Source organism: Morone saxatilis, unplaced genomic scaffold (genome assembly GCF_004916995.1).
Source record: "Morone saxatilis isolate NCDOM2014 unplaced genomic scaffold, NCSU_SB_2.0 Contig11, whole genome shotgun sequence".
Classification (NCBI taxonomy): domain Eukaryota; kingdom Metazoa; phylum Chordata; class Actinopteri; family Moronidae; genus Morone; species Morone saxatilis.
Window position 1 is genome coordinate 17514768 of NW_023339663.1, and position 11363 is coordinate 17526130.

General features: G+C 39.8%; 1 protein-coding gene across 1 annotated transcript in view; it reads right to left on the reverse strand.

The window, feature by feature from the left end:
- Positions 1 to 11363, reverse strand: part of LOC118320938 (CUB and sushi domain-containing protein 1-like) — a 263711-nt gene that overhangs the window by 71269 nt on the left and 181079 nt on the right. Inside the window, exons 33-36 of the mRNA XM_035652065.1 lie at positions 2817 to 2933; positions 2599 to 2712; positions 421 to 516; positions 64 to 267 (exon numbers count right to left, since the gene is read on the reverse strand). Coding sequence (XP_035507958.1) covers positions 64 to 267; positions 421 to 516; positions 2599 to 2712; positions 2817 to 2933 — 531 coding nt within the window. The remainder of the gene's footprint in view (positions 1 to 63; positions 268 to 420; positions 517 to 2598; positions 2713 to 2816; positions 2934 to 11363) is intronic.

An 11363-nucleotide genomic window follows, 5' to 3' on the forward strand; every position in this document is an offset into this window, starting at 1 on the left:
ATGACAAAGCTGCATATGTAAGCTGGTACATTCTCTATACATTTCATGGTCTGTTAGCCTTACCTATACATGTCGGTGTTGTTGAATTCCACTGTGCAAGGGCACCTGGCACAGCCTGGCACCGGATGGCACTGGATCCTTTCAGCAGATACCCTGGACTGCACTCGAACCGGACCACAGACCCAGCTGAGAACTCTGAACCGATCCGCCTGCCGTACCGAGGCTCTGGCACTGAACTGCATTGACTGTCACTGGTGCGGGGCACAGCTACAATGATGACAGTAATTCAAAAAATAAAGAAGAAGAAAAAAAAATTAATTATAGTTCAGTAGAGAGACTTTCATGTTCAACCTTGTTTCAGTTGAATGCGACTTATTGTGTTTAAGTGTGTATGTGAGAGAAAGAGTGTATGTGAGTTACCTTGGTAGACAAAGTGAAAGCCTCTAGCTGACTGGCCACTCTTTGCATTGAACCGCAGCATGATCTGATTGGAAGTTGCCAATGGCAATGTCTCTCCTGGGAAAAACAATTACACACATACACACACAAATAATCATTGCAAAATGACCGTGAATGCTAAAACGGTTTAAGCTTCCAGTAATTGCTTTTGTCTCTTTTTTAAAATTGCTGACAATTGAGACACATATACATACATATAAATAGTTCCATATGAACACACACATACACCCTTACAAACATACACAGTCTGTCTGCTCCACACACTCATAACCATATATCAGCTGCACTGGTTTACATTCATAACTTAACACTTAGAAGGGTTTCTCCTTATTTTATCCTGGTGGTAAAATGTGGTCTTCACAATAATAAGAATTCAACACACACACACACACACACACACACACACACACACACACACACACCAACTCACCGGCACATACACACAGAGATTTATATGCCCACACATACAAGCAAACGAAATAACAGTGATAAATGAGAAATACATGGTCTGGTGTGGCTGACATTTAGAACCATCATTAGCGGCGGCGGGATGTGTGTGTATGTGTAAGTTTGCTATGCGTGTATGTGTGTTAATATGTTGGTGTGTCAGGATAATCAGTCAGTTAGCTGGAACAATGTGCTACAAAGCTGTTTGCCTGTGTGTGTGCGTGCGTGTATGCGTGTGTGCAATAGGGTAATGATGCGTCTAACATTATTTTGTAAAGCCTGTTGTGTTTCATTCTTTGCTTCCAGTTTTAGCCAAGAGGGGAATTTCAAACCCATATTAACTTTAAAGAATAAGTCACCCATTCTACATTATATAAACTGGCCTCTTTCATTTGAACTAACTTAGATGGATGGTAGTTGGAGAGAAAAAAAACCCACTACACTTAGCCAAACATAAACTGTCACATTCTCTGAGTTAATATAACGTTGAAATAAGCTCCCTGATCGACTCAATGAAGAAAAAGTACAAAAACTACAGCAAAATTGTAAACCTTTGTGTAAAAATAGAAAGAAATGTCCTAGGGGACAATCATATCTACCTTAATCTGTTTGTATTTTTCTATTTCGATAGAGTTTTTTAATAATCAAACTCTACTTTAATATAGAAAGATCTTTTTTTTTTGGCAGTTGCAGTATTGGCCTATATTTTATTTTTGTTTGTAAATAAACATGCATATAAAGTCACTGAATATAAATACCCAGACATACAACTAGACATATACTGTATATACATCAATACACCTACATCCAGCTTACCCACCACCTGCCCTTCAAAGAGATAACATATATGGATACATAAGTACATAAACACATACATACACATGTTTATATTTGAAAAAAAGGAACATAAAGTGTGACAGGCTTGTTCTTTATGTAAAGAGCTTAATTTTTCCCACTCACAATTCTGCTCGCACACATCTGAATAAACATGACAGAGAAAATATTTAAAAGGCCCTGATTCCTTTAGAAAGAAACTAAATGTCAATTCCAGTGGGATTCCCCTGCAGCATGCCCCCTAGCCATTACACATAACAGAAGAACACAAAACTCTGAGGCAACGAGAGCACATTTTGCCAACAACTATGTTAATCAATATTTCTTCCTATTTCATTCTTCATACTATGTCATCTACATTGATTTTGCCTCAACTTTCAATCTCCGTCCATGCTGAGTGTGTTACTGTGAAGTGACTCAAAATGTTGGCAAGCAAGGATGACCCAAAGTTGAAGGATATGGAAAACCCAGGGAGGATTGTGTTTAGTGTCAGCGCTACTGTGTACTGTATGGTCCCAGTGAGACGCTTACCACTGCTGATTTCTTCTTGTAAAGATAACCCATAATGGATTTTCACCAAATACATCACTGTCAAATAAATTGTGATAACGACCACCAGTGCTGTGTTCAACAGCCCCCAAGAGCTGCTTTCTTTCAGATGATTTCATTATTTTCCTCTTTCAAAGATGTGCTCAGGAGCACAAAACAAAGAAAACAAGGGAAACGTCTTAAAACATTAGAACTGAGTGGCATCTTTTCAAAAATATGTCATGCTAAGTTATGATATTTAAAAGAAAAATAATGGTGGCATTCATTTAGCTGTGTCTAACACAAGTTTGAGCTTATTAGGAGACTCACCTGAATGTGACCCAGCAAGAGAGCTAAGCAATCGAGCATTCTCATTGGCTCCATCAAACAGCTCCACTGAGTCATTCATGGCCGTCTGGAAAACAGCAAACTGACCAAATACCACTGAAGAAGAAGAAATAAATAAAGATATAAATTAGCTTTTGTGTTGGTGTTGCAACCCCAGCTTCAATTGTAAGCATGCATGGCGTGGTCATTTATGTACTTACCAAACTGTGGGGACACAGTGATGTAGTAGGAGCAGGTCTGTCTTGTAGTGTAGTTTAGAGGATAGTTTGGAGACAAAACAACTCCTTCGGATCCACCATACTGTCCTCCGCATGGAGCTATAGGAAGACAGATAAATTATTATTTCTTTTTTTATTTAAAAGCTCTTACATAAAATGTTCATATTTTACACCTTCACTACAAAAGCAAACGTATAAGTCACATAGTGCCATGTTGAAGTGACTAAACGATTGTCCACTGACATTAATTTGAGCGTGAATGTTTGTGTATCTGTATTTGTAAGTCCTGTGATATAGTGGCAATCTGTCCAGGAAGTACACTGCCTCTTACCTAGTGTATGCTGGGAACCGCTTACCGCCTTGAATAGTGTGAATGGATACAGAGAATAGATGGATGCACCCACTATATGCAGTGAATTTGGACAGTCACATTTTGTACTCCAGCATATTGAATTTGAAATGAAACAATGACTAAGTGTGGGATTGTATGTTTAAATCTAATTCCTCAATTTTAGGGGATTTTATTGTATTGAACAGTTCAGAAGAAACTTACAAGAATGAAATCATGATATGTACTTCTTTGTTCATCCTTAGAGTGGCAGGAGATATCTGCAGTAAGTAAAATAGAAATACTTGCCCCTCTCTCATTGCTTTCACTGAGCAAGGCCCTTAACCCCCCAGAACTGTTACCAACAGATCAGGCTGTGGATGTACGGCAGCTTTCAGGTTTGAATGTGTGCAATTGTGTGTCCTGAAAAAGAGAGCTGGGCTCTCAGAGAAACTCCCTTGAATAAATAAAGGTTAAAATAAATAAATAAGCGACTGAAGTCTAAAGCCCAGACATATCAGCATGCACTTGGTATCTTCCCTAGTGATGCCCTGCCAGGCCGTACTGCAGCCAGCTTCACTTATTGTTTGTTTCCTGAAAAGTATGATCAGCTGGCTTGACGTTGGGTGACTGAACTGGCAAGAGAGGCGCATTCCTCTGATTGACTATAAAATACTCCTTGGTTGTCTTTATGTAGGGATCATTGTTCAACACCCTTAAAATATCATTAACATTGAAGGTCAGCACTTTAACATTATTGTCAAGGTTTCATTTTGATCCAGTTTGCATGGTGTGAAGCCCAAACAACAAAAATATCGGTGTACTAACACAGACACTGTAGCTACTGTTGTGCTAAAGTAACAATAGAGCAAGCAACACTTCTGGAAACAGTGCCCAAACAGTTTCATCCACTTCGTTGCTTCAATCATTTAGAGACATCATGTTGAAATGAAGTATTTAGATTTTAATCGTGTGTCTCTTCATTTTTTTCCCCTGCTGCTGGGAGCACTGCCCACTGCACTCAAAGCTGGCGAGCGTATCACTACCCTAATCTGTTATTCTTATTTATTTTTTAAAAATTCTACTGGCAGCATTTGGCTCAAAAGTTGTTTAGTTTAGCAGAAAATTCCTGTTGTCCCCAAATATCACTTGAACCCTTTTGGCTCCAAGGCTTTATTATATAATGTAAAAATATAATGCTTTTGATGTGTTTTGTGTGTACGTGCATATTTGTGTCTGCAAATAATGTACAACAAAATATCTAACATATCGAACTAAACACAGATATATTTTACAGTTGTTACTAGAGATATCCCGAACAGGTTTTTTTATCCCCGGATCAGAGTCATTTAATATTGAGTATCTGCCAATACAGAGTCCCGATCTTTTTTTTTAGATAATACAGTGCACAGTGCACACTTCAAGTACATTAAAGTTATTAAAATCAATCCAATGTATATGCTTGCGTGCATGAAAGCTTCATGAGTAACAATAGCTGTGTGACAGCTGACATAAAACATCGGATCGAGCAATAAAGCTCAACATACCGATCAGTTTTAAAATGCCTTGATTGGCGCTGGTACAGATCGTAGAGATCGGATCCGGACATCCCTAGCTGTTAACTTATGATTTATTATGTACTATAAATAACAAATATATTTCTTAAAAGAAGTGATGCCTTGCCCTGCGTGACTGACCAACTGTAGACAAAAATGCACACTTAACAGTAGTATTTGTTAACTATGTATCAAATGAATGTAGCGGCACATGATTTTTGTAACTGAGATGGCAGCTCTGCTGAACCCTCTTCAGAGTAGTTCCTTCCTCTTCACATAAACCCAGCAGGATAAAAACTTTGGTGAATTAATTAATGCAGTGCTGAGCTACAGAACAGTGTGGGATCTCCGATATCAGCACACTTCAATTTCCAAAAGCCTATTAATCCCTACTACCATTGCATGACCCAAGAGAAGCACACCTAACAGTAGCTTGATCCATCTTTAGCACCCCTGAGAGTTACAAACCTTGTGTGCGAACAGTATGTGGGCGTGTACACACTTATACTGCAGGTAAGGTCAGCAGAGGTCAATGGAATTAGTGTAAGTGCCTGTGAATGTGTGAGTGTGTGTGTGTGTGTGTGTGTGTGTGGAGGGGAGTATGTGTTGGAAACACCATCAACAAGCACATCTGTCAATGTCATTCCCACAACACAAACACACACTCATGGCGTATTCTTATCACCTTTTTCTCACCTCTTCTGGCTTCTTCTCTTCTTGTCTTGTTTTGCTAGTGTGTGTATCTCTGTGGCCCAGTCCAAATGTCCACCCACGGTATCAGCTGTGATCCCTAACAGACTTTAATTATCTTCACCTCTGTGCTCAGTGAAAATATGAGAGCAGGAGAGTACAAAGGTTGAAAATGCTGTATGAGAAATGGGACAGCTTTTTGTGAATTAATATCTTGCCTGGGTCATAGGCCTGACTGTAGCCGTTCAGGTGTGAGGATGTGATTTTACAGTTTTAGTGGTAGCAGTTTAATGTAACTGTTTTTAAAATATAATGATAGCCTAATTGTTATTAGTATATTTGATCAAAGCAAATTGTGAAAAAAAACTGTGATTGGTGCATTGGTGAAAAAAAAGAAAAGAAAAGATTTTTCCAAGTCCATCAATGTTTTTTTTTCTTCCAATGTCCGAAGCCATCCTCTTGAGGGTAATTCCCTCAAGCAAAGTCTTGGGCATTCAGCATTTCAGTCTTGTGGAAACTGTGCATAAAGGGCTCAAAAAGTCCACCAGAGAGCCCTGAAGCACTTTCCGATTTCACAGTGGGACAGCCCTGAGCCCTTGTGGACTTATCAGGAACACATGTCAAAGTCTATGAGACCGTGTGGACATTAAGACTGGGCCCGCATTCTTGGCTAAGCCTTGCTCGGTAAAACCGATTTACAGGCCTAGAATGAAATACATTCTACATACAGCAAAACTTGGTTTGGTTTCCACTCCTTTGCTAGACAGTTGCTATACTCCCGCCCACGTCCTCCTCCTCCCCACTCCCATCCTTCCCTGCTTTCTTCTTGTTTCCTAAAGCATCAGAGTAATCACCCTCTTTGTTTCCACTTCTCCTGATCCCGCGCACTGATATCGATTGATATTTTTTGGATTGATTCTTGTTGTGCTGCTGCATTCAAACCCTCAGGTCTAGAGGTCTTGTCTTGATCTACCCACAATCCCCCAGTGGTGCTGCTCTAGGCTCAGGTGTCAGCCTTATCAAAAGCCTTCACACACATGTGCTTTGATCACTCACACCCTCTGACACACACACAAATAAATGCTATGCAAGTCACTCTCTTTCTCTCACACATCCATGCGCTTTGATCATCCACACACATATATAGGAACACACACATACACAACACTTTTGTAGTCCTACCTCTCACTGTCTGCGTACTTTCCTTTTCCTCTCACATAAATACGTACACACACATACACACACACAGCAGGGCTTTGGAATGGTAGTGAGAGTACAGGAAAAGATTTCTAAAATGTCCTGAACTTTTAAAGTAGAGTTGCAGCTCTTCCAGGAGCTTTTTCAAAACCATAAACAGAAGAGTTAAAGTGAGTTCTACTTTTCAGAGAACAGATTCATCACAACAATCTAAATAACCACAGACTCTTGAGAGAACACTACACAATAGGGTCTATTTATTTTCATCCTGAAACAGTGTGAACAAATTGTTTTTAAACCTTGGAAAATGGTTTTGCCATATATTATTCTACTATATATGCAACACAGACCCTGACTGTTGTTTGTAAGACAAAACCTCAGATGTTTGATTAATGAAACTGTAAAAGCAATTAATTCCCTATGTATATGCACAAGTTATGGTTGGGCGATATGTTAAAGATTTTCAACAGACCACTGTAAGTCCAACAAATGGCGATTGCCGATATATTCGTGCATGCATGGAGGCTGTGCCAGCACTCCCACGAACCCCTGCAAACCCAGCCCCAGCAGTTGTAGCTGGGAGATGGGTATTATTAGTCTTTCCACTGTTCCAACAATGACCATCTAACAGAGTTATAAGTACAATTCTGGCTATACGTGCTGTTGCTGCCTCTATGATGCCCCTGACCTTCTTTGCTCGTCTACCCGCTTCATGCTTCTCTGGAGTTAAGAGTCTTGTTGCAGCCTCTGTAAGTCACCTTGTAGCTGTATTCCCTGTCATCAAACTAGTAAAAATAAACACTTAATTCACCACAGTTAGATGTGAAAATACCTTGGCCTTACAGCTGTGTTTTCCTCTCATTCATTTAAAAAAAACAACCAGCAATGGACTGGCCAATCACCGACAGCCAATATATTTGTCCAATCACCAAACTCCAGCACAAGCCAATGTTCCCCTCCCGTGTTTCCTGTGATCCTAAATTAGGAATTATAGCTTCAAGCTTTAGGTTTTCAGGCCCGGGGCAAGGGAATGCTGCCAGGACCAGAGCCAGAGACAGCCGAGGGGGCAACAGAGGCTCAGCGGTCTCCCACTGACCAAGACCAAGGCCACACGTGGTTGGAGCCACTGATTTACAGCGGCTCCAACCAGGAGTATGACTCCGGGAACGATGAAGACATGGCAAGTTCAGGTAAGGACAGGAGAGGCATGAAGTGGGAGAGGAGTGAGTTTGTAGCTAGTTGATTTGTATAACGTCATGATATGGATAAGTCTGTGAGTACTTGTTTCTGTGAAGTTGGAAGGTAAAGAGGTGAGTTTAGTCCGGTCAATCGATAATATAATCTCATTTAAGAAAACAAAATAAAACAAACTTTAACTAGAAAGTCACTAGAAGCATATTTATGGCCTTTGAGAGAGTCACTTCTGTTGTAGCTGAGCTCACAGCTCTACTATGAGAGTGTATGTGTGTCTGTGGTCAGTGTCAATACACAGCCGTAACCATGCTGTTTACTGCGGTTAAAATGACTGTTGGTCAGCCCTAAATATCTTGTTCAGCTCTGAATATAGCATATTTATTAGTGGGCTCATGTGTGGTGTTTAATGTCACTCCAGAGAATTACATCTTGTTCATGTATGATGTAATTTTTCTGCTGCCACTTATCAGGCTCGCTAATGCTAATGCAACCAGCAGCTTTGTGTAAAGGACACACATTGGGGCTACAATTGGCCATTGTTCTGCTATTTATACTTGGCATGGCAGCTGACATGGGTAATAGACCTCGGACTCTTGACTATTTTGTCACAGGTAGGGAGGGCCGATTGAATTCGGCTAAACCAAACTTTCAAATCCAAGCAGACACATATGCACTAATATAATACGTTTTGTTGAAGAAATCACCTCTATTATGTGTACAGCGAAAAAAATGATAACTTTAACTGTTATTCAAACATATATAGTGTATTAAAAGATTTAGTGTGTTTGCATGTATAAGCATACGTGGTATCCTATTTGGTGTGTGTGTGTGTGTGTGTATTTTTGTGTGAGGGTGTGTGTGTATGTGAATACTGCCTCTAGGCGGCACTCTGTAATAGCTACGTCTCTCTCTCACTTTACCTCTCTGTGTCTTTCTCCCTCTCTTACACACACACACACACACACACACACACACACACAAACGCGCAACTCTATCAACAGTCACAGAGAATTCCTTCTTCCTCGCACCAGCTCTTAGTTACCATGGAAACCAATAAAAGAGCGGTTTAAGAAGAGAGGTGGGTGTGTGTGTGTGTGTGTGTGTGTGTAAGAGAGAGAGAGAGAGAGGGAGAAAAGGAGAGAGGGAGAGAGAGCCAGAGAGAAATGGTGAGAGAAAAATATAGAGTAAATCAGACACAGACAGGGGAGGTGGGAGGAAGGTAGAATAAGAGAGAGAGGAAGAAAAAAGAGGAAGAGAGAGAGAGACAGAGAGAGAGAGTGAGGGAGAGAGAGAGAGAGAGACAGCGAGAGAGAGAGAGAGAAGTAGTTACAGAGAAAAGGAAATAGAAGGAGGAGAAAGAGGAAAGTGTGAGAAGGGGATGAAAGGGTAGAAGAGAGGAGACAGAGGGAGTGTAAGTGGAGATGTATTATTTAAAGAGGTCTCACCCTGTCTAATGAGTTTGGTCTAAAAGCCCCAGGAGCTGCCCAAAGATAGAGAGACAGACAGAGAAACTTCCCTAACTATGTGTTGAGAAAATTCAATGGGCAATATGAGCTAAGGGAAGGAAAAGAGCAAGATTACAGGGTAGGACTGGATTTAGCGAAATTCTTCTGCTTTGATTACATAAACTGTCCTACAGTGTAGTTGACAGCAATCTCGACAGATCAATCCATGTATCTGGGACACAAAAAGAACTACGAACCAAACTCAAGTCTGTGTTACTTTGAGGAAACAGAGGAACTCCAATGAAGAGCAGAATTTGTAATACACCATCTATAATACAGACTCTAAAAAAATTCGTAAATAAAAGGTTTTTTGGACAATTTATGAAATGTATAATATACACATGAGCAATATTTTACTCTTGCCCACAAATCAATTACAGTAAAAAGACATGAATCAATGACCAGATGATGTTCAAGGCCTTTCAGAGGTTCAGATCATTTTTTATCTGATAGAGGACCATTATGTGGTCTTCCATTAATAGCCTTCAAATGTGATTAAAATGTCAATACTTGGCCTCTGTTCATAAATACATTATTGTGGGGAAAAGCATCTAAATATTAAACTGAATCAATTTCAGCCACTCCTATTTCGCCACACAATTTCTTTATATTACCACAAAGAAGATTTGTTAGTCCAGTCAAACACTAGAAAAGCTTAATTTAGCCCCTCCAAGAAATGTTGCAAGTAACTTATTCACTGAGCAAGTAAGGTTAATGGGTCGACCAAACAACTGTCTGATTGGTTAAATTATGGTCTTAATGACTGACTCACTGACTAGCTACCTGATCAGATGAAAGTGTTAAGGGCTGTCCACACCAAGAACAATAACTTATGATACTTGACAATAACGATGTTACACATGTGTAACATGTTACACACTGATGCTGTCTTATAGAATACATTTACATTTCTTTTCTTTTGTCTTTATTTGCATATTTGGTGCAGAGGTATCCAAAATAATGGAAAGTAATCCAGTTATGTTACTTTAATATTGACTAACTTGGATTAGGTCATTTTTAACAGGTAATTAGTAACTGTATCGTAAGTAAGTAGTAAGTCTAATTTATCTGACTGCTCTGGTTGGGAGTCTGGACTAAACCTTTGATTATGTGGCCTCAACTCGCAGGGATTTACGGAGTTTACTGATGAACATTTACTTGTAGCTCTTAGCTAACCGCTAACTGCTGCTGAAGGACTGGGAGTTTGAGGTACTGGCGCTTCCGGTCCTCCAAAACTCCTGTACTAAAACTGTAACGTTAAACACCAGTGTAGCGTACCTGTAATTGCAGTGTACAGGTAGGAACACTAGTCTTTGCTGCCCCCTGGTGGTAGGTATTTGTCTTCTCCCAAAGCAACAATAAAATAAAATAGCTGACCACTGTGTGCATTCATAAGAGAACTGAAAATTATGTTCCTCCTAGCTCCCAGTCCAGGCAGAAACACCTAATGACCTGAGGACAGATAAGTTAGGTGATAGCAGCAGCTGGTTAGCGGTCACTAAGAAGAAGTACTACAGCTATATTTCAGGAAAAACCAATCCATTCCAATTCTATCCAATGCCATCCAATCCAGAATCAGAAGGAAAACCAAAAAGTGTTCAAATACGTTATGTGATTTTGCAGCCTAATATTATATTATATAGTTAAGAGCTTGTATACCACAATACTGTTCATCAAATCACTCTGAATGTGATATTGCTCACCACTGTCATGTATGTGTATGTGTTTAAAACCACAGCCGCACAAATAAGTGTCATAGAGAAATTTCCAGATTTTAGGTTGATTAAGTAACTCACATCTAAAGTTGATAAGTGGCGGTATTATCTTGAAATAAACTAGATGAAAGGGAACATGAGATAAAATGAGTTGATGAGCTTTTTTTCTTGCTGTCTGTTATTCGTTGCTGTTCTCAAATAGCTACTCTGAGTGCAATTATCTCATCTTCATCTCCCCCTTCACTGTCTCTCAGACATTATTAAGCAGAGCTTTCATAGCAGCCTGTTTCAAAGTGTTAAGAGGTATAAGTAAGTGTGTATCGTCTGTGTGTGTGTGTGTATGT